General features: G+C 44.1%; 1 protein-coding gene across 3 annotated transcripts in view; it reads right to left on the minus strand.

The window, feature by feature from the left end:
- The window catches only part of sgcd (sarcoglycan, delta (dystrophin-associated glycoprotein)), a 182,246-nt gene that overhangs the window by 7,332 nt on the left and 149,832 nt on the right, over positions 1-25,082 (minus strand). For all 3 annotated transcript variants that reach the window (XM_047805808.1, XM_047805809.1, XM_027163955.2), the window contains exon 6: positions 12,902-12,974. In XM_047805808.1, the coding sequence (XP_047661764.1) occupies positions 12,902-12,974 (73 nt within the window). The remainder of the gene's footprint in view (positions 1-12,901; positions 12,975-25,082) is intronic.

Raw genomic sequence — 25,082 nt, forward strand, 5'->3', positions numbered from 1 at the left:
GAGCAAAACCGAGTCATGAACAAAACCGAGTCATGAATAAAACTGTGTCATGAATAAAACCGAGACATGAACAAAACTGAGTCATGAACAAAACCGAGTCATGAACAAAACCAAGTCATGAATAAAACCGAGTCATGAACAAAACCAAGTCATGAACAAAACCGAGTCATGAACAAAACTGAGTCATGAAAAAAACTGTTATGAACAAAACTGAGTCATGAATGAAACTGAGTCATGAACAAAACCGAGTCATGAAAAAAACCGAGTCATGAACAAAACTGAGTCATGAACAAAACTGAGTCATGAACAAAACTGAATCATGAACGAAACCAAGTCATGAACAAAACTGAGTCATGAACAAAACTGAGTCATGAACGAAACCGAGTCATGAACAAAACCGAGTCATGAACAAAAGCGAGTCATGAACAAAACCGAGTCATGAACAAAACCGAATCATGAACAAAACCGAATCATGAACAAAACCGAGTCATGAACAAAACCGAGTCATAAACAAAACCGAGTCATGAACAAAACCGAATCATGAACAAAACCGAATCATGAACAAAACCGAGTCATAAACAAAACCGAGTCATGAACAAAACCGAGTCATAAACAAAACCGAGTCATGAACAAAACCGAGTCATAAACAAAACCGAGTCATGAACAAAACCGAGTCATAAACAAAACCGAGTCATGAACAAAACCGAGTCATAAACAAAACCGAGTCATGAACAAAACCGAGTCATGAACAAAACCGAGTCATGAACACAGAGGTAAATCCCAGAGCAGTAAATAATCTCAACATCACACCTTTAAACAGCTGATCGTTAACTTTGCTTTAAAATATTTCTAAATTCCAAATTCGGTTTAGTTCCCACTTTAGATGGAATTATAGAGAAAATCTGCACGTCATCGATAATAAATGCGTCAAATTTTTTATCATTTAACAAACGATGCGTCGAACCGTACGACTGGTTCTGTTCCATACGAAGGGTTCTGTTCCATACGAAGGGTTCTGTTCCATACGACGGGTTCTGTTCCATACGAAGGGTTCTGTTCCATACGACGGGTTCTGTTCCATACGAAGGGTTCTGTTCCATACGACGGGTTCTGTTCCATACGACGGGTTCTGTTCCATACGAAGGGTTCTGTTCCATACGACGGGTTCTGTTCCATACGAAGGGTTCTGTTCCATACGAAGGGTTCTGTTCCAACTCGTCTTATAACGAACTCGCATCCAGAAAATGATTCGTTTGTTTAAAGCGATTGAAAACGTGGAAATAAAAAAAAAAAGAATTTGTTATTATTTGTTGTTTATTATTTACAATAGAACAGATTTGTGATCGTTGTTTTTCTTTCTTTCTTTCTTTCTTTCTTTTTTTTTGGAAAAGAGAACTGAAATAAAAACAGAAAGCGCTGAGTGCTCAGAAAGCACGTCCATTTGTCTTACACGCCAAAGAGCTGAAATAAATCGTGCTGTGCATCTTAACAAAAAAAAAGAAAGAAAGAAAGAAAGAAAGAAAGAAAGAAAGAAAGAAAGAAAGAAAAGAAATCATTTGCGAGTGCGTGAGGAAGCTCGCTGCAGCCGGACGGATCCCAGGAGACCGCATCGTTAACCGTACGGTAAGGGGTGTGTAGAGAAGGAGACGAAGGTCCGAGTCATACTGAGACTCGACTTCGAACACGATGTTCTCTCTTCCTTCGTATCTGACATCAGGAAGCAGAAGGTGTGCATTATTTATCATCGCCATAGCAACACGTCCTTTCTAGGGACGCTCCACGTCATCGGATCTCCAAAAGGTTTAAAAAAAAAGTCTTCTATATGATCTGTGACATGATCCAGGTTTGACATGAAGCTGTCTGGAGACACGTCTCTCACGTCAGTGACGTAATAAATGGCTCCAAAGTGTCACGAGATGTTCAGTAAAAAATAATTCAAAAAATTATAGGAATTTATATAGAACTAATTATGAAAATGATCCGCTTCAAGATCGCTATAGCAACAGCTCATTTGTAGGGACGAATCGTTCGTACGTATACTGGACGCTTTACATCTAATAATAAATAAGTTCTTAGAGAAGAACATCTGATCCATGATATGATCGAAGCTGGATGTGAAGATTTCTGGAGACGTTTGTGGATGGAAGCGTCTCCGGTGTCGGTGGAAAGGTCTGCGATGACATTCCACACAGCATTCCACGTAGCGAGAAATGGCTCCGGAGTATAACGTGGGAAAATATTCCAATTCCTGGTTCGCATCTTCAACCCCGTGTGGATTATTTTCCAGTAACTACGTCGTCCTGAAGTGTTTAATTCCTTCCATCGTATATTTATCTTTCAATAATAATGCGGTTTAATAACAACGACATAGAGCTGCTAACGTAAACGAGATCGAGAAGCGTTAGCCGTCGTTATAAAGCTGCGCTGAGCAAAGATGATCCTGATAGAGTTTCTAATTAATAATTAATCATCTGATATCTCTGAACATACAGTAGGTCTGGAGTAAGTGATGTAGTGAGGAACTGCTTTCACCATTCATTCATTCATTCATTCATCTTCTACCGCTTATCCGAACTTCTCGGGTCACGGGGAGCCTGTGCCTATCTCAGGCGTCATCGGGCATCGAGGCAGGATACACCCTGGACGGAGTGCCAACCCATCACAGGGCACACACACACTCTCATTCACTCACACACTCACACACACACACACACACTACGGACAATTTTCCAGAGATGCCAATCAACCTACCATGCATGTCTTTGGACCGGGGGAGGAAACCGGAGTACCCGGAGGAAACCCCCGAGGCACGGGGAGAACATGCAAACTCCACACACGCAAGGCGGAGGCGGGAATCGACCCCCCGACCCTTAAGGTGTGAGGCAAACGTGCTAACCACTAAGCCACCGTGCCCCCCCCCCTGCTTTGACCATATAAAAGGAAAAAAAATAAAAAAATCACACATTGTTTAAAGCTAAGTGTTTCCCAGCAAAGAAGAAAATAGATTTCTATGACAACGGATTGTTTCTAGAAGATAATAATAAAAAATAATAATAATTAAAAAGTTTACACGAGATAAAACACGGAGCATTAAATCGTAACTTCTTGTTTGTGCAAGAATTTGATTAGAACGTGACGACGCAGCTAATGAGCCATTCATCAGGGAAGATTAGCATTGTTTTAGATATATGAGAGCTCGGTGTGAGGCTTCGAATCGCCAAAGAGAAATAAACTCTAAAATAGTAGACGTAATAACAAACATCATGCTTTTGGACTGAGGAGTAAATAAACTCATCACATGGAGAGCGTTTACTCAGGGATACAGTACATCTGCTGAAGTGCTAAGTGGGTGTAAAATTAGCATCGCTAGTCTGATCTGACATGAAAGCGGCTCTGATGATCTCAAATATCCGGCGCTCGTCCTGTCGAACTTCAAACGCTGTGATGTTTTATCTGCTGGATCCTGATGTTCGGGCGGAGGTGAAGGAATGTTCTACAGAGAGAGCATGATTACAGGGGTCTCGTGGGACTGGTATGGGAAGATGATGAAGGGATACGACATTAATCGTGAACAGAAATCATATTGACCCCTTTTTCATGGAGGAGAACGGAGAATGGAAACGACGTGATTCGCACCGTGGCGGTCGACACGGCGACGGGAAAAACAAATCACAATTCCGGTCGTTCCGTTTTGTTATTTAACTTGTGCTTGTGAAGCAAGAAGTAACACCAAGGGGATGATGATGATGGTGATGAAGACCAGCAATAATTCATCTCATCTGGTTTGGTGAAAGAATTGAGTGGTTAGCACGTTCGCCTCACACCTCCAGGGTCGGGGGTTCGATTCCCGCCTCCACCTTGTGTGTGTGGAGTTTGCATGTTCTCCCCGTACCTCGGGGGTTTCCTCCGGGTACTCCGGTTTCCTCCCCCGGTCCAAAGACATGCATGGTAGGTTGATTGGCATCTCTGGAAACTTGTCCATAGTGTGTGAGTGTGTGAGTGAATGAGAGTGTGTGTGTGTGTGTGTGTGTGTGTGTGTGTGTGTGTGTGTGTGTGTGTGTGTGTGTGTGTGTGTGAATGAGAGTGTGTGTGTGCCCTGTGATGGGTTGGCACTCCGTCCAGGGTGTATCCTGCCTCGATGCCCGATGACGCCTGAGATAGGCACAGGCTCCCCATGACCCGAGAAGTTCGGATAAGCGGTAGAAAATAAAGTGAAGCACAGTGGTGGGGAAGTTGTGGCCTCATAATCCTAAGGTTGTGGGTTCGAGTCTCAAGCTGGCCACGAATGAGGTGCCGTCGAGCAAGGCACCGAACCCCACTACTGCTCCCCGGGCGCCGGGCACCGTGTTCATGGTGTGTGTGTGTTCACTGCTGTGTGTGTGCACTTTGGATGGGTTAAATATGGGTCACCGTACTTAGCCGTATGTCACGTCACGTCACGTCACGTCACATCACAACATCTGCCTCTCTGATTAAGATCTTTCTGAATGCTTGTGAAGTCACAACGAATGCTCATTAGATATCGTGTCCTCCTGAGTGGAAGGAACTAATGACAACAAACGTAATCAATTAAAGAAGACGAGGCACAGACGTCCTTCCAGATCCTCCGCTAAGATCAAAAGTGATTCACACTAAGAGACAGAGAGAGAGAGAGAGAGAGAGACAGAGAGAGAGAGAGAGAGAGAGAGAGAGAGAGACACCACCTTACACATTGTGTAAATTTATGTGCATTTTTATGGGCTGTGCATTTTATTTTGTCCTTCACAATGTTCACAATGCCTCCTAATGATTGCTATCTGCGTTGCCTGAGATTTGAAATTGCCACATTGCTACATCTATTTGTTTACGTGCTGTTATCTAGTCAGCAAAGCCCGGCGTTATCCCTCCCGCCGAGCGGAATACGGCAGTATTAGTCACGCCGAGTGGAGAACGAGAACGAGCGCGAGAACGAGAACACTCATCATAGAGACACACAAAATGCCAAGGTGACAGACTTTACTCGGAGTTTATTTACTTGAAGTCAAACTTCTCGACGATGAACTAATCCTGTTCCTCAGGTAGCGCGTTCCATCGTGTCATTGTGGCCAGGACACGATTACTCCAGCCGGCGTTTGTGCCGAGATAATGAAAGGACCCCAGGGTGAGCCTGACCTGCACATGGCACACGATGTTCACACAATTACTCTCATAAATACAGCCTGGACGGGCTCGCGCCAGACAGAGCCGAAACATTTTCAAGTGGAAACGGAGCGACGACCCTGACCCCAGGCCACCTGGGGCTGCTTCCACAACTCCTGCAGATCTGTAGCACGGCTTTTAATGATTACAAATCACCTTCTGCCTTCGGGCTGCGGAAAAATAGGAAGCGGCAGTAAAGATAAGAGATGAGCTCATCCCCGCTACCTCACATCCTCATTCTACAACCAAACACCTTCCTCTACTTTTAACACAGTGAAATCTTTATCATCTATCTATCTATCTATCTATCTATCTATCTATCTATCTATCTATCTATCTATCTATCTATCTATCTATCTATCTATCTGTCTGTCTGTCTGTCTGTCCACCCGTCTGTCTGTCTGTCTGTCCACCCATCTGTCTGTCTGTCTGTCTATCTGACCACCCGTCTGTCTGTCTGTCTGTCTGACCATCCGTCTGTCTGTCTGTCTGACCATCCGTCTGTCTGTCTGTCTGACCACCCGTCTGTCTGTCCACCGGTCTGTCTGTCTGTCTGTCCACCCATCGGTCTGTCCACCCGTCTGTCTGTCTGTCTGACCACCCGTCTGTCTGTCTGTCTGTCTGTCTGACCACCCGTCTGTCTGTCTGTCTGTCTGACCATCCGTCTGTCTGTCTGTCTGACCATCCGTCTGTCTGTCTGTCTGACCACCGGTCTGTCTGTCCACCGGTCTGTCTGTCTGTCTGTCCACCCATCGGTCTGTCCACCCGTCTGTCTGTCTGTCTGACCACCCGTCTGTCTGTCTGTCTGTCTGCCTGTTTGTCTGTCTGACCACCCGTCTGTCTGTCTGACCACCCGTCTGTCTGTCTGTCTGTCTGTCTGTCTGTCTGACCACCCGTCTGTCTGTCTGACCACCCATCTGCCTGTCTGTCTGTCTGTCTGTCTGTCCACCGTCTGTCTGTCTGTCTGTCTGTCCACCGTCTGTCTGTCTGTCTGTCTGTCTGTCTGTCCACCGTCTGTCTCTCTGTCTGTCTGTCTATAAGTTCAAGTCAAGTGAAGAAGCTTTTCTTGTCATTTCAACCATATGTAGCTGTTGCAGCACACAGTGACATGAGACAACGTTTCTCCAGGACACAGTGTACACAAATAATACAAAACTTTACACAAAATACACAAAAGCAGCACCGACCTAAATACTGTACGTCCCAACAATATTACGTGTGCAGCACAGCAGTTCCATGAGGTAATGTAAAGTATTGTGCAAAACAGCAAGCGACTGAAACGTGAGACAGAAAGTGAGACAGAATGTGAGACAGAATGTGAGACAGAATGTGTAAAGAGCTAAAAACAGTGTGTAAAACAGCATGGAAACTGTTTGATATGATGGCGCTGTAGACATGGATGTAAATAGTGTGTATTTGCCCAGAATGCTCTCAAAGGTCCTTCTGTAGAACGTAGTCAGGATGAAGGGAGGAAGGTGTGATTTTCTCAGCATTGGTAAGAAGTACAGTCGACGTTCGTTCGATGTTCGGCGGTGAGCGGTCGCTATGTGCTCTCCTGTAGTCAACAACCATCTCTTCAGTTTTATCAATATTCAGAGACAGGTTGTTGGCTCGACACCAGGAAGTTTTCCCCTCTCGTTACACATACAGGTCACATACTGGTGGAACTTAGGGAGCACAGATTTGAGATTTGCATGATATAAATCTCTGGCAACGATAAACAGTCCGTCGGGTTGAACATTCTGCAGATCGCTAATAGCCCCATAGAGTTCACAGATGCCTCTTTTCCACCAAAAAAAACCGGGTGCTGGTTCAAAATTGGTTCCACTGGCAAACCATCTAAGAACCGGTTTGTCTTTCCACCAGCTAGAGAGCATCACAGCACAGAGTGTGACGTCACTGTATACGGGTCACGTTACCCAGCGCAGCAACGTTAGCGCAGCAACGTTAGCGCAGCAGTGACAAACACAAACACAACAACAACAATGGCGTATGTTGCTTTACTGTTAATGCTCATGGCTTTGTGAACCTACATTAGCATCCAAACGCGGCGATTTTTAACGTGTACGTGCGGCTCCGTGTAATCCGTATAAACGGAGAAAGTACGTAACGTTATTTTATCATTAACACAGAAAAACATTAGCCTTAGCATGTAGCTACCTACTATCATGTGTGCTGATAATGTATCATATTGCAGTTAAGTAAAAGTGTATTAAACATTAGTATACTTAAGGTACATTATCAAACACGCTAACAGTAGCCCCGCCCACAGCCCCGCCCACAGCCCCTAACGCAAGCGGTTCTTAAGTCTAGACCAGTGACGTTTTGGTGCTACTTAAGAACCACTTTTCCTGGTTCAGAGTCGGTGCTTTGGCGGTCGAAATAGAAAGAACTGGTTCTAAATTAGGCTCCGAACCTGCACTCAAACTGTCTCGGTGGAAAAGGGGCAAGAGAGCATTTTTAGCATTAGTTCTGGGGTGGAACGTAAACTCCGACAATAAAAACTAAATAAAATGGCCTGCATCTAACAGTCACAAACTCCACTAGTGATGAGCAGTAACCAGAAACAAGCACAGAGTTCTTGCATCATTCCACCTTACTGCACAGAGCTACATTTCTGTCAGCTTGAGACGAGGTGAGCCCATCTATCTGAATGGCGGTGTACAGAACTCTGGGCCATGTCTCAAATAAAAACAGCAGTTTCTAAACTCTCACCATGTAGAGCGTTCGAGTCGGATGTGGTCCAGTTTATTGTCCAGTGAGCAGACCTTAGAAAGTAGAATGGAGTTAGGGTTCTTTTTAGCCTAGCACGGATGCCCGCCCGCTTCCCACGCTTCTGCTTCCTCTAACACCGTTTTCGGGGTCCCGTCTCCTGGTCCCTGGTATCAGGTGACGCAGAGGATCGGAAAGCTGGTCTCTCCGCAGCAAGCCGAGGACACAAAACCTTTCCAACACATCGCATCATCGTGCAGGTTGTTTGTTGCACGATTTCTGTATTGTATTAACTTCTGGTGGTTGTTTACATGAACACCAAATCAAATTCAAATTTTATCACATATTTTGTCACATGTCCGGTATTCAGTCATAAAAAGGAATGGAATTAAAGATAAAAAAAGAAACCAAAAGGAGGTAGATAAATAAAAAGTATAAACGAGATAAAATATATGTGAAAATATATGTATATACTGTACATACTGTAGATGTGCACCGCTGTCGCTAGTGACCACCTTGTAGAAATAGTCAGGCTAAAAAATGCAAATACTGTTGCACCACAGTGCATCCGGAGTGGCCGCTGCGTGTCTGTCTATCTGTCTGTCTGTCTGTCTGTCTGTCTGTCGGTCTGTCTGTCTGTCTGTGTGCCTGTCTGTCTGTCTGTCTGTGTGCCTGTCTGTCTGTCTGTGTGTCTGTCTGTCTGACTGTGTGCCTGTCTGTCTGTCTGTCTGTGTGCCTGTCTGTCTGTCTGTCTGTCTGTGTGCCTGTCTGTCTGTCTGTCTGTGTGCCTGTCTGTCTGTGTGCCTGTCTGTCTGTCTGTCTGTGTGCCTGTCTGTCTGTCTGTCTGTGTGCCTGTCTGCCAGTCTGTCTGTGTGCCTGTCTGTCTGTCTGTCTGTCTGTGTGCCTGTCTGTCTGCCAGTCTGTCTGTCTGTCTGTGTGCCTGTCTGTCTGTGTGCCTGTCTGTCTCTCTGTCTGTCTGTCTGTGTGCCTGTCTGTCTGTCTGCCTGTCTGTCTGTCTGCCTGTCTGTCTGTCTGTCTGTCTGTGTGCCTGTCTGCCTGACTGTCTGTCTGTGTGCCAGTCTGTCTGTCTGTCTGTCTGTGTGCCAGTCTGTCTGTCTGTCTGTCTGTCTGTGTGCATGTCTGCCTGTCTGTCTGCCTGCCTTTCTGTCTGCCTGCCTGTCTGCCTGCCTGTTTGTCTGCCTGTCTGCCTACCTATCTGTCTGTCTGTGTGCCTGTCTGTCTGTCTGCCTGTCTGTCTGTGTGCCTGTCTGTCTGTCTGCCTGCCTGTCTGTCTGTGTGCCTGTCTGTCTGTCTGTCTGTCTGCCTGTCCGTCTGTATTAGAACGAAGCAGAAAACGTTCCATAAAGTCGCCTGTCAGAGTTTTTAATCTTCTTTGTTGTTTTTTCCTTTTCTTTCTTCTGCGTTTTGTGAACGCTTGAACAGAATCTCTGTCAGGTGAAATTACCTGAGGGTAAGAGCCGACATTCCGGCGTTCTTCAACAATAACAATAATTATGGAAGAAAATGTGAAAATGTCATCAGTCAGAACATTTTATTCGTTTTCTAAAAAAAATTCCTAAATATAGATGATGACATATGTTACATGGCTCATCACACACACACACACACACACACTCACACACACACTCACACACACTCACACACACACACACACACACACACACACACACACACACACACACACACACACACACACACACACAAATAACTTCTGGATCGGTTTAGTCATGTCCACTTGTCCATCTATGATAAAGCGTTTTTATCTTTGTGGGTGTGGCCTCTTCTGTGATGACTCCGCCCCCATTATCCGGTCTCATGAGAGAGATATTGAATTTCAGTTAAATTTAAATCTGGTCCTTGATTATCTCTTTAAGGATGCGATGTGAGACGCTGTGCTTCTTTGTTTAATCAGTTACAGATCCAGTATCACGCTGTGCTCTACTGCCCCTGCTGGTCACGCCGGTATTGACACTGACGTATCATTTCTGCTGATGTGTACAGTACAACCAGATGACCACAGTATATGGACCACAGCAATGTTGCTTAGGCTTTCTGGTAGTTAAAGGCGAGTTTAATCCAGGTTTAAGACTCTCCGGAGCAGCTCTAGTGCAATGGCGACGGTTCCTTCGTACAAGGCGTTAGAAGCGATGACTCTGAAACTAGAAAAGCTAATAAGCAAGATTGTACTCTGTGTTTGTGTGTGTGTGTTTGTGTGTGTGTGCAAAAAGATAAACCCCCCATAGGCCATTTATGGCTCATTATTATCCTGCATTCAGCAGCATATCTGACCCGGCTTGCTAGCATTCTCCCTCTTGCTCAGCTTTTGGCACGGACTTTCTCATGTTTGTTTAGTTAATGAGAATCCCCTTTAATTAGATTTTGATGAGCATCCGGACATCGATCAGGGAGCGAACGGTGTCTTTCCAAGAACAGGAGGTGCCAGCGTACATGGCCATCGATCTTCCTCTTTTTCTCACAGCTTTTTTTCCTCCTCAGATCTACAGCCTGAACCAACAGGGTTACAGTCCGTGTAGCGTGGCTATAGAAGGGGTGCCAATAGTTTCTTAAAACGATCCTGTTCTTAAAGGTAAGACGGATAGAATAAAAAAACAGACACCTCTTAGCTTTATACGGCGACGCACGGCTCTGTCGTCCTGACAGATTCTTTCGTGTGATGTTCGTACCGTGAGCCGAGTAAATAAGAAATTAAAAACAAAGGATACGGAGTTACAGATAAAACAAATTAACAGGTCGGTTTGATCTTTTTCCACCGTGAAGTTACTTATTTTCATTTCTTTAATTATTGCTTTTACAAAACTGCATTTTGCCCACAGCTGGATTTTTATTTTTTTAATTTATTAAAGAATGACGACTCACTTATTATCCATCTGTCAGCTGCTGTTAGCAATTACACAGCATCAGCATCGGACTCTCAGAACAAAACAAACGTAACACACACACACACACACACACACACACACACACACACACACACACACACACACACACACACACACACAAACACAACAGAACTGAAAAATTTTTTATGCATTGTTTTTTATTGATTTTTATTCTTTTTATACTCATTATTACTACATTATTATATGTGTTCTATTATGTGTTAGATCAAAAAAGTATTATTTCATTCATTTATCTTCTACCGCTTATCCGAACAGGCTGTGCCTATCTCAGGCGTCATCGGGCATCGAGGCAGGATACACCCTGGACGGAGTGCCAACCCATCACAGGGCACACACACACTCTCATTCACTCACACACACTCACACACTACGGACAATTTCCCAGAGATGCCAATCAACCTACCATGAATGTCTTTGGACCGGGGGAGGAAACCGGAGTACCCGGAGGAAACCCCTGAGGCATGGGGAGAACATGCAAACTCCACACACACAAGGCGGAGGCGGGAATCGAACCCCCAACCCTGGAGGTGTGAGGCGAACGTGCTAACCACTAAGCCATCGTGCCCCCAAAGTATTATTTCTTTCTATAAAATATATTTCTTCTGCTACCGTCTTTAACCAGACATAATGTATAACGTATACAGTAGATTTTCTTTGTAAAGGCTCTCATCCTCTTCATCCTCTTCGTCCTCTTCATCTTAAATGCTTTCTGATTCTTTTTAGCATAATATAGCCAAAACTCATGCTTGGATCAAAGAGCTTGTTTTTTTTTATATACCAGGTCCGGATTCTTCTAGAGGACACTTGGGTTGTTTGTCTTTGGTTTGGTTTATACAAACAGAAGGAAAAAGAATATCTGAATCGTTTCATCTTCCTGAATAGCAAGGCTTTATCGAAACGATCCATAATCTGCTTTTAGACGAAGATACTCTAAAAGCTCAGAGGGTTGAAACATCTGAAAATGTCACGCGTTCTTGCAACCTGTAATTGTTCACCTCGGTGGGGAAAATCGCTACGGCTAACCGTCATCTCATCTCCGGGAACACAATCTGAGGTTTCATAACTGTACTTCGGTGGGACGACCGAAACAAAAACGCTGAGTGTGAAGAAAATAAACAAAAAGTCCTCACTGATAGAAATTTTGGTGTGATGGGTTTTACTCCTCCTTCTTTACTCTATTATTGTGTGCACAAGCAACTATGAAAGGGACTGATCAGTCATCACCTGATCTGATCTCATGCTACACGTGTACTTAGCACTGTAGCTAATCGTCTGGGTCCGAAGGATAATACAACGGGGTGCAGTGAGGAAGTTGAGGATGAGCGTCCTGGAGCTACCTGAAATGAGGCGTCTCCTTTACCTCACAGCTAGAAAGCACAAAGCTCTCCTAAATTGCTAACATTACAGAAAAAACGTTAGCTTCTTGTTGTTTTTTTACTAATATTATTTGCATATAATGTGATGCTAACAGGCAGCGTGAATATTTTTAGTTCATTTACATTAAAGTCGTTTAAACAGAAGTCTATTTTACATATAAAAGTCATATAAAAGAAGTCATTATATATATATATATATATATATATATATATATATATATATATATATATATATATATATATATATATAATTGACTAGCATAGCCTAATGTGGCTAATCAAAACAGGCTTGGCAGGAAGTTCAAATCTATTTTTTGAATTTTTTTTTTACTTTATCTTGTATGCATTTTCTTTTTGCATAGATTTTTTTTGGTTTTAAATTTGAATTCGAATCTTTAATAATAAAGGTTCTGACTTAGATTCTTAGATTTAATTCTGAGTAGAATTATCTCCTCTTCCCTGGCTTCCAGTCTAGTATAGAATTGATTTCCAAATTTTATCAATGGTTTTTAAAGCATTTCACAACATCGCCCGAAGTCACATTTCTCGTCTCTTTTCTCCACCGCAGATATCTGTTTAGTTCCTCTGAATCCATGCCAAATCCTAACACTAGCCTTGTAGCCGTTTATCGGCTGATGAGCGCTCGCCTCTGGTTCACCGGTTTGTACGTGTGAAAGGAATTAAAAGTCTTACCGAAGCTCTTTGAAGGGCTCTGCTCTGACGTGTGGCGTCTCCACCGAGTTACTGAAGACTGCACCTTCTGCTCCTGAAAGCAAAAAGCAGAACACATTAGCTGCGCTTGACCAACATGCTAAAATCAATAGACATAATCTCAGGAGCTACAGAATCGACTGACCAGCGCGCAATAAAACGATAACCTCGTGCTTACGGTGCTCCGACTCTGCCGGCAGTTCGGCGTTACTGCGGGAACTCGGATCGATGAGAGATCACCGGTGTGATACATTCCACACTCCTCTGTGAGATCGGCTCGTTATAAGAAGCCTTAAACGTCAAGCTGTTTTATTTTTTTTTTACCGAATCACACAGTCGAGTTGTAGCTTGTACATTACTGTATTCATTCGTTCATTTTCTACCGCTTATCCGAACTTCTCGGGTCACGGGGAGCCTGTGCCTATCTCAGGCGTCATCGGGCATCGAGGCAGGATACACCCTGGACGGAGTGCCAACCCATCGCAGGGCACACACACACTCTCATTCACACACACACACTCACACACTACGGGCAATTTTCCAGAGATGCCAATCAACCTACCATGTATGTCTTTGGACCAGGGGAGGAAACCAGAGTACCCGGAGGAAACCCTCCGAGGCAAAGGGAGAACATGCAAACTCCACACACACAAGGCGGAGGCGGGAATCGAACCCCCAACCCTGGAGGTGTGAGGCGAACGTACTAACCACTAAACCACTGTGACCCCTACATTATTTATTTATTTATTTATTTATTTATTTAATAGTTTCGTGAGCCACAAAAAAATAAATAAAAAAATAAAAAAATTCAATTAGAGTTCCAAAACTGCTGATGCAGACGTTTCCTTTAGGGATGCTCTTAAATTATACCACAGTCCGAAAACAAACCAAAAATGCTAAGCTTGCTCAGGAGGGACAGTTCTATATTTTTAGAGGAACAACAGCTCCTGGTTTATCAGGAGATTTGCTCTCCAGATGCAGAATGAGAGCGCTCGAATAACCGAGGAACCAAGGATGATTTTAAAATAGAGAGAGTTTGTGTGGAACCTTTATACAAGCAAGATTAACAAAGCTTAGAAAAGTGTGTGTAGATCACCTCTAAAAAAAAAAGGAGCAGTTCTATCACTATGCTCTTAACGATAAATGGTTCTGTGTCACCGTGTACAGGTCGAACAGGAACCTTTCACATTAGTGGGAGGTTTCTATTGCACATAGTGGAACATAGTGGGATCTTTAGAAACTACACCAGGTTACGTATGTAACCCGGTTCCCTGAGAGGGGAACGAGATGCTGCGTCAGTGCTGACGCTACGGGAATGCTTCCTCAAAGAAGCATTCCCGTAGCGTCAGCACTGACGCAGCGTCGAGTTCCCTCGAAAGGGAACTACACCAGGTTACGTATGTAAACCGGTTCCCTGAGAGGGGAACGAGACGCTGCGTCAGTGCTGACGCTACGGGAATGCTTCCTCAAAGAAGCAGCGTCGAGTTCCCTCGAAAGGGAACTATGGATATGTTCTTTTGGGGAACCAATAACCGGTTCTTCTGTTGCATCACTGTTAAAACCCCTTTTTGGTTCTTCAGGAACCTTTTTAGTTGGAATGATTTCACACATTTTGGATATGTTTATAATTCAAACATGTCGTTTCAAACATGACATAAAAAAAGCTTTATTCTCCCCGGACATTCCTCGGCTATGATATTTGGCCTGTTTGAGAAGTAGATCCACACTGTGGCTTTGCTGCATCTCCTGCAAAATAGGACAATGCTGGTGGACTTTAGGCATGTACTGTAGGCATTCAGTGAAACGTTGAAGATATCACTGAAGCCAAATCAGCTAGACGTCCTGCACATTCCCTCAGCACTCTGCCATGGGATGTTGCCTGATCTAGCAGACTTCTGTGGGTTCACTGAGGATAGAGTTCTTCTCACATCAGCCATGATTAGACAGAGCACCTCGTCGTTGGGGGGGGTGGGGGTGGATGGTCTTCCTCACCACCACGTCTTTCTGCACCTCAAACCGTGAGTAGAACTCGTTGGTAGGGAGGTGTCTCTGTCTCTGTAGTTAATGATCGTCTCGATGCTCTGCCACATGTGTCTCCGTTGTCCAGGAAGTGGCTGCGGATTCTCTCTGATGGCTTGGAACAGTTCGGACCTTGTTGTTTTTAGGCTGTCTTGAGCCCTTGAGTCACTTCATCGACCAAACTTCTTTGTAGCGTGACGTTTTTTGGTATCGTTAATTTCAAGAGAGAGAATAAAACAAGCCGGTAACGGAACAAACGTTTATAGCTGCTATAACATAATATAATATAGTAATATAGTAAATAGGGGGAAACGGTGGCTTAGTGGTTAGCACGTTCGCCCCACACCTCCAGGGTCGGGGGTTCGATTCCCATTTCCGCCTTGTGTGTGTGGAGTTTGCATGTTCTCCCCGTGCCTCGGAGGGTTTCCTCCGGGTACTCCGGTTTCCTCCCCCGGTCCAAAGACATGCATGGTAGGTTGATTGGCATCTCTGGAAAATTGTCCGTAGTGTGAGTGTGTGTGTGAGTGAATGAGAGTGTGTGTGTGCCCTGTGATGGGTTGGCACTCCGTCCAGGGTGTATCCTGCCTCGATGCCCGATGACGCCTGAGATAGGCACAGGCTCCCCGTGACCCGAGAAGTTCGGATAAGCGGTAGTAAATGAATGAATGAATGAATGAATATAGTAAGTATTTGAAATCGACTCAGAAGCAGAATTAGCGAACGTTGACGTATCTCTGAGGTGTACGAAGCTCGGGAGCAGCCTCGCCGTTTCATGAACATAATCCATGTTTTGCTTCTGGCTGTATCATGCAACCCCAGGTGTGGATTATTTTCAAGGAAGAACTCCTATCAGAACTTTCACAGTCTGGGTCTCTCTGTCTTCTCACATAAAAAAAGAAATAAAATCATGTGCATCCGTTATATCTGATACAGTTTAACAGAGACCTTCATTTTTCTCTGCTCCTGTTTCTATGTAGCAGTAAAAGAGCTAATCTGTAGCTGTGCTGCACCAGCACAATCTTCACACATCATACACACACACACACACACACACACACACACACACACACACACACACACACACACACACACACATCTGTGTGCTACAGTCACAGTTCAGAGATGCTAATCGTCGCCTCAGGGAATGAATAAAATGAATAAAGTGAACTTGTGTGCATTGCAGCATGGCCCGGGAAACAGCATTATAGCCGAAGAGGAAGTCAGAAACGGAGCGAAGCGGCTTAAAAGAATCCGACAGACGCTTTACTGCGAGACAGGAAGTGATGACGGTTCTAATACGTTCCTACATTCACACATCTACAACTTGCCTTATGGGTTCTAATCAACTTTTCCATGAATATTTCATCATGCTTTATAACACTCCCATAACACTCCCATCATTTCTCTCCATCACACTTTTATTTCAGCTCACCAGCAGCTCGATAAACCACCTGTGGAAGCTCTAATAAATCATTTCTGCCGCCGCTGTTAAAAAGCACACACCGTGAATGACTTCTTGTTGTGTTTCTCAAACAAATTCAATAAGCACTTCTTTCAAACAATACACCCCCGCCCCATCCCCCACCCCCACTAACGCGGACGCGATGAACGTCCGTAAACAGACGGAGGTGTGATCGATAAAGCTATTTTTTTTGGTTGGTTTGTTTGCTTAACTTGAACATGGCAAACTCCCCAGAAACGATTTCGTCAATGCGTTCTCGTAACGGCGCCCGTGACCCTTTCCCTGTTCATGGTCTTCACTCTTGATCGGTCGGCTGAGTTACGGGCCGTGGAGCCGGATCCATCACCGAAGTTACAGGACCTCATAAACATTCATCTAATGCCTTTTTCTGGAGGCTGAAACGCTGCACCCACTGCAACGGACAGCGATGAATTAACGATGCCATTTCCGCTCTGAGGAACACTGTTTATCTTGGTTGATGAGCCCTAATTGTAGCTTCCTGATGTATTTTTATCTTCGGCAGGCTGCTGAACAGAATATGCAGAATTAATATTTATATGTTAAATGTATTAAGGTGCCACCGGAGTGCAAGATTTAATTCTGCTTGCAGGCTACTTGTCAGTTCCTCATGTGCTCACCATGCATTTTTGGGGTTCCTAACAAGTTCTCCAGCATGTTTCTCCTTCCAACTACAGTGATGCCTCGAGATACGAGTTTAATTCATAACGTGACGTTGCCCGTATCCCAGATTGCTCGTATCTCAAATTGCTCGTATCTCAAATTGCTCGTATCTCAAATTGCTCGTACCTCAAATTGCTCGTATCTCAAATTGCTCGTACCTCAAATTGCTCGTATCTCAAATTGCTCGTATCTCAAATTGCTCGTACCTCAAATTGCTCGTACCTCAAATTGCTCGTATCTCAAATTGCTCGTATCTCAAATTGCTCGTATCTCAAATTGCTCGTATCTCAAAGCAATTTTCCCCATTTAAATGAATTGAAATCCCATGAATCCGTTCCAGCTCGCAAAATTCCACTCCAGTTGTTTTGTTTATGTGTTTTGAATATGAAAAATGTTCAATACCTGTATTTATAACTGACAAATATTGTATAAAAACATACAGTAATAAAAGAGAATATTAAAAAAATAAACTTTACGGAAGATGCGCACGGAGGTTGAGGGCGGAGTAAACAGGCAGAGGAGTAAACAGGCGGAGGAGTTAGGAGGAATTACACTCTCACTTTCGTTCACTTACTCGCTAGTGTACACTCTTAATGCTACTTTACACTTAAATGGAATTTAACTAAACTTCACTAAAATTAACGAACTTAACTGAAATTCTCTTAACTTATCTGAACGTAATTGCTACAATTTCTGTTTTCTTTACATTATTTTTGATTCGCTTTTCTCTTCACTTGTTTTTGCGGTGTAGTCACACAATTTCAAATTTTTTTACGGATCCAACGCTCAAAACGGATCCGAAAATTCCGTATCCGCAGATGGTCGGCACCTCACGCAGCCCCTTTGCGACTCTCCATAGGAAATGAATGACTTCCGGTGTATCGGCCGTCGTTTATCGTGTGCAGTGTGAAGGCGGCTTTAACCGGGTGAGACGCTGGAAGCTGAGGCGGGGGAAACAGAGCACACGTGGTTGTTGGGGATCTTTGTTTCGGCGGCGGCGGCTCGGATGCTCGTATCTCGCGGCAAAAATTCGGTCGTATCACGGCTCGTATCTCGCGGCAAAAATTCGGTCGTATCACGGCTCGTATCTCGAGGTATCACTGTACATGCTCCTTGCTCCGACATTGACCCCAGGTGTAAATCGGCGTGTGAAGGGGATCCTGTGTACGTGAAGATGGAAGTGAGAGGGTTTTAATGTTTTTAATATGACCTTTAGACAAAACAGATCTAATCTATTACAGCTAGCACTGCTTGGCTGGTCCCACCATCTCTCAGGGTAAAAGGACATAAAACTTGTCTCCGCTCTGGCACCAAGGTGGTGGAATGAACTTTTTCCGAATGTTAATTTTGATCTTAATCTCAATCGGCGATCCTTTACCATGGCACGCTGATCGAAAAAACGTCCTGCTACGAATAATAATGATCATCTTCTATTGTTCGAGTCATACCGTATAAGCGCTAATCGCACCCGAGTTCTTTTCAGAACCTTGTTTTTTTTTTTCAAAGCCCCAAATAATTCTAAGCACAACATCTTGTTCCATTAGATTAATACCAAAGACCGCATGTCATCCATTAGCTGCTGTATGCGGCGCTGTGTTCGGCGCTCTGCACTGCAGGTGGCCAAATGAGTGGAAATTGCAGCTATCTGTCAGAAGCCAGCAGCGTGTAATTTCAGGCTAAAATCACACCAACTTGTGGCCAGCTTCCCAGAGGGCTTTTTACTCTGCAAGTGACTCTTTGTTTCCTGGCTGGATGACTGATCCAGTGTGGAAGAGTGCCGCTGTATGGCACGATCTACTGGGTATTTACATGAGGTCAATGGTGCATGTACTCAAGTGAAGTGCTTAAAAAAGACTGCTAAGTGCCCAAGTCCACCCCAAAGGGCATTAGCAAGTGGAGAGCCAAAATGGTAGCCTGCTGAGAGGCTTTATTAGGGTGAATGAGATGACGGTGTAGAGATGAAGAGACACGAGTGCGTTATATTCTTCGGCTGGAGACATTTTCTCCTTTAACGATGGAACAATTCGGATCGCATAAAAAATACGTGAGCAAATGCACTTCATTAGTAAACCGTCGTATTCGTTACCGATTCGTCACCTGCTCTTGACGTACGATCTTTTCATGCTACACGGTGTAATTAGCGATGTAGCTATAAGCGTGTGCGTTTGAAGATGTCTGACGATCCGACGGAGAGCGAAACGTTTCCAAAACAAAGCCCCGTATACAAAGACCCGTATAAAAATATACGAGGCGTGTCCTGCTAATGCTAATCTGCTAACATGACCTAACTACATTAGCCTGCTTTCTTTGCTAATAACAGCTTAGACTAGCATCACTGTCATTGATCGCTGACTTAAGACTAAACAGCGTGTCTGATTCTAGCTAACAGTAAATTTCAGTGAATTGCAGGATGTTTATGTTTCAGACGATTTTATTAGCAAACGGTGTAAATAAAAATGAGCAGATACGCAGTGTACTGTAGATAGCACTATAGCGATCCGCGTGTCTCTAGAACGCACAGAATTCTTTTAATTTTTGAACATTACTGACCCTAATTGCGTTAGCCTGCTTTCCTGCTAATATTATTTGCCGGTAATACAATGCTGAGACTAGCAACGATTCCGGTGTGCTAACAGGCGGCAAGACGAATTCTAGCTAACAGTTACTATATATTTAATATCGAGTACTGACAGGATATTTCTTATGTCTGATTCTTCATTAGATCAGACTAGATTTATAGACGGTTTGTTGTTTTCGGGCTAAATTTTACGTATGCTACTTTTAATGATCGTTTCTGTGCATGTCTACTCTCACTTACGGTTAATTCGTCAGCGGGTTTTCCTCCTCAGAGTTTAGCCCAATTCTCTGTCTCTCTTACACACACACACACACACACACACACACACACACACACACACACTGTAGAAACTGAACAGAACCTTCCAGATAACATCAGCAGCAGCAATGAGGCTATTTGTCACGCTAACAGTGATCATGAAACGCTCTTCAGTTTGCAAGTGAGTTTGTCTTCAGGAAGTGTCTCGCTCATGGCTGCAGCCGGTGTCGTTACCGCGAGCGAACGTAATTTCTCGATCGTAGCCCACGAGTGTCATTGATTTGACCTTTGGAAGAATCTCTGTCTCCGATCAGCTTTAATGATGCCATCTTTACAATGTTTTCCACTCGAGCGCTGTAAAGGCCAGGCTTCCTTAAGCTACTTCGGATAATTTGCGACCAGGGAATCTTCTGTAGGACTCCGGCGAATTTACTTTCCCTCAGTCGTGTCTGCGCTGTAAATCTGCCGCTAAATAAGAGGGTTACTGGTTCAGCAAGCGTATAAAAAATCTCCACAAAGGACTCGTCGATGTTGTTGTTTGTTTTTAAAAACCTGCTGTTTATTTCTCACTTCACGATTTCGTTGGCTACGTTTCGAATAAAGGTAATAAAAAAAAAACGGCGCGGTCCTGCCGGAGAATCGGACCTCGCGACATAGCTGGTGCTTGAGAGATTTATTTTAGTGCTGTTGAGTCCCCGAGGAGATGCGCACAGGTAAAGCCACATTTTAAACATAACTCACTGACTTTTATAGACTCTTTATCATGTTCTCACTGTGGTCACCTGACAGGAAGCCGATGGTCACTCGGAACGCCGGATTTCCAATTCAGCCTCCACGAAATTGAGAAAGCCGGTGACTTTATTTCTTCCTTAAGGAAAAATCTCATTGTGAAGTTCCGTAAATCACACAAATCTGTTCCGGATAAGATCTCGAGCGAGTTTATCACAGAAGGAGGTTATAAGGAGACTCTAGATTATGGCTCTTTAATACGTGTATAAAAATACAGCTGCAATCTTAACCTTTAACTTCAGATATAATTCCAAATGTATTAAAAAAAAGGTGTTGATTAAAATCCTGATAGCGGATAGCGGAAACATGAGCTACGTTAAAGTAACTTTTCTAATATGTCGTCGTTTCTGTAGTACGCACACTGCCTTATATTCCACATTAACTTAACTATAATGGATAGAACATTCTAGATCGAACTCCATTAACATGAGCGATGACTGAAAGTAACGGAAAACGAGTGTTAACGGAATCAGTGTGCTGTCGTATGTTTTATTATTCATTCTAACATTTATTATCTAATTCACTTTAAGGTCTTTTCACACCTGAACTGTTTCCCTGTGATTATAAAGTGGTGTAAACAGAATCCTGGGTTGTGTAGTTGGAGGTTTCACACTGCTCCTACTGCCCCCGGGGTTAACACTGAATCCTGGCTCTTCATAATCTGCCCTTGTGTCACACTGTACATCCCTAAACCCTGCTGTAACCTTCTTCTTATTTGCATATTCGCGTATCGACAGTCCTGATTGGATAAATCCGGCAGGCGGCCGCTTTAAATATCGGCTCGTCTCACGCTTTCACGTCAGTGAGGAAAAAAGTTCAGCTCTGTGGTTCTGCACCCGAGCAGGTTCTGTTATCTTTCACAGCTTTATCCTCTTTTTTTGCTCTTTTTAAGTTTGTCGTTTAGTCGACCGTCCGTCCGTCCGTATCAGACCTGCTCTAATGTTTCGGTGTGACGTATTTCCCCCTCGCTACGGCGCACACTTCCGTGATGTTCTGGGTTTTGTCTCCTGACTCTATCTACAGAGCCGTTTTTGTTCGGTGTCGTTCAGCTACGTCCTGGTTTTCACCTGATACGAAGATGAAACGTGTTCGCTTTCTGATCGGGTGACTGTTGCTAAGCAACAAGCCGTAACATTGTACCAGCGCATCGTTTCACACCGTACAGGTTCGTCACCGTGATGTGGAGTTTATACTGTAAAAGCTTCAGAGTTTCACGCCACTTCTAGGTCACACATGTAATACGTTCCTCTACCCGGGGTAAAAGTGGGGGTAAAAACAGGGTTTAGAAAGACAACTTATTATATAATAATAACAACAACCAAAAAAGCTGTTAATATCACCGCATCCTCATTATTATCAGGTCTGGTCTGAATTAGCTCACATTTGCATCACAGCCAGTCGACAGGATGTAACTGAAACGAATCAATGAGCTTTAATTATCATTAGTGTAAAAAAAATAATAAAAAAGTTGTTAATATTGTTTCCATGTGGACCTCCTGAGTGCATGAGAGAGGTGAGAGAGAGAAGGAGGAGGACGTGTGAACATCCTTCAGCTTATTTCTCAACTTCCCCTGTTACAGGCCATTTTAATTACCAACGTGGTACACCGCTTTGCATTCCCTCCATTTCACAAATATCATTATCCTCCTCAACTGTCTTGTGGTGTAATTGATTATACTGTCTCTGCTCAGCCATCCTGAAGTATCCACAGCCCACACACACACACACACACACACACACACACACACACACACACACACACACACACACACACACGCCATCGAATACACATCACTTTTATCTCTATGCTGTTGTTTTCCAGGGGGACACAGTGGCTTAATGGTTAGCATGTTTGCTTCACACCTCCAGGGTTGGGGGTTCGATTCCCACCTCCGCCTTGTGTGTCATTCATTCATTCATTTCCTACCGCTTATCTGAACTTCTCGGGTCACGGAGAGCCTGTGCCTATCTCAGGCGTCGAGGCAGGATACACTCTGGACGGAGTGCCGACCCATCACAGGGCACACACACACACTCTCATTCACTCACACACACACACACTACGGACAATTTCCCAGAGATGCCAATCAACCTACCATGCATGTCTTTGGACCGGGGGAGGAAACCGGAGTACCCGGAGGAAACCCCCGAGGCACGGGGAGAACATGCAAACTCCACACACACGATGCGGAGGCGGGAATCGAACCCCCGACCCTGGAGGTGTGAGGCGAACGTGTTAACCACTAAGACACCGTGCCCCCCTTGGTAATCCAACAATCCAAGAAATTTATACAGCTTTTTTGTGACACTAAATATCTTTATATAAGTACAAAATTAGGGGGGTGGATCAACTGGTTAAGGCTCTGTGTTGTTGATCAGAGGATCGGGGTTAAAGGCCCCGCACAGCCAAGCTGCCACTGCTGGGCCCTTGAGCAAGGCCCTCGACCCTCCCTGCTCCAGGGGCGCTGTATAATAGCTGCCCCTGCACTCTGACCCCAACCTCCTCAGTTGGTGTATGTGAAGAAAAGAATTCCACTGTGCTGTAATGTATATGTGGCGATAATAAAGGCTTCTATGCCCCATTCTATTCTATTCTATTCTATTCTATTCTATTCTATTCTATTCTATTCTATTCTAAATTACTCATTGGCGTGTGGTTTGCGCCACATGACACTTTCTCCGTGGTAGAAAAAAACAAATGGAGCAGTCATCCTGGCGAAGCTGCTGTTCTTGTCTTCATAATAAATTTGATAATGCTTAAATGTGGCACTATTAAGAGAACAGTGTGCTCAAAGCTTAATACATCATTGAACTTGAGTACACATGCTAATTGCTTTGCCCTCTTTAAGCACAGATTGTTAAAATTAATGGAGAATAGAATTCTGTGCTGTAGTCTAACAGGGCGCAGTCGTCGCCCCCAACCCCCCACCCCCCGCCACAGCGCCTCGTACACCCGCGCGTCTTATTTCAGCCAATCTCCGCAAATGTAATCCGTGATGCCGCGTGCGGCATCGTTTCTTTTAACCCTGTTACAATGCTAGCTAATCGATGTCTTCAAACAGGAAGTAGTTTGCGAAAGTGATTCCCTGCTTATCCCAAACAGGTTCTCTGAGGATATATGCAGAAAAGTAATTGGGGGAAAAAAGCGATGTCCTTTTTATGAGGACGGCGGGTCTCATGAGGACGTGACTAAACTCTAATTCAGACGGCTAAATAGTTTTCCGCTGCTTATTATTTTCTTTTCTCTTACGGCGTCGTGTCCGGGGTTCTGGCCCACTTTTTTTTTCATTTCTCTGCCACTAATTAGCAAACTGATTTGATCTTAGATAAAAATGTTCTCCACTTCGTATTATGGATTATGGACTCTCTTATTATATGAGGATTATATGAGGTTCCCCCTTGAGTCCGGTTCCTCTCAAGGTTTCTTCCTTTACCAATCTAAGGGAGTTTTTCCTTGCCACTGCTGCCTGCTGCCTGAGTCACCTCAGACTTGCTCATTGGGGATAAATACATACACACTGTGAATGATATATACAGTAACTAATAATAATCTTGAATTTTTTTTACTATATTAATTCTTTATATTATTCCTTATGTTTACCTTCTGTTCTATGTTTATGTTCTGTAAAGCTGCTGTGAGACGATGTCTATTGTAAAAGGCGCTATACAAATAAACTAGTGGTTAGCATGTTCGCCTCACACCTCTGGGGTCGGGGTTCGATTCCCGCCTTCGCCTTGTGTGTGTGGAGTTTGCATGTTCTCCCCGTGCCTCGGGGGTTTCCTCCGGGTACTCCGGTTTCCTCCCCCGGTCCAAAGACATGCATGGTAGGTTGATTGGCATCTCTGGAAAATTGTCCGTAGTGTGTGAGTGTGTGAGTGAATGAGAGTGTGTGTGTGCCCTGTGATGGGTTGGCACTCCGTCCAGGGTGTATCCTGCCTCAATGCCCGATGACGCCTGAGATAGGCACAGGCTCCCCGTGACCCGAGGTAGTTCGGATAAGCGGTAGAAGATGAGTGAGTGAGTGAGAGTGAATTGAATTGATTAGTGCTACAAGATCTTATAGAGATACTCTTCCAAATGGTGTAACTGGAAGGATCTTGAGGCATGACGTCCTGTCGGATGCTAAATGATACGAAGCGGTGGACTAGCCTGCATGAATTCCGATGTTATTTCAATATGGAATATGTTTTTGCGATTAAAACATCAAGGATTTTTAAGCTTGTTACAACGTTAGCTAGCTAAATGTCATCGTTATACCCGGCTAAATCCACACATCTATCCAGTGCTAGCTATCTTGTTAAAACTGACATTTTAGGCGAGATATTTTGGTTCATTAGCATAAATACACAAAAAATAAATTCAAAGGAACGTTAAC

The sequence above is a fragment of the Tachysurus fulvidraco genome, chromosome 21 (assembly GCF_022655615.1).
Source record: "Tachysurus fulvidraco isolate hzauxx_2018 chromosome 21, HZAU_PFXX_2.0, whole genome shotgun sequence".
NCBI classification, from domain to species: Eukaryota; Metazoa; Chordata; class Actinopteri; order Siluriformes; family Bagridae; genus Tachysurus; species Tachysurus fulvidraco.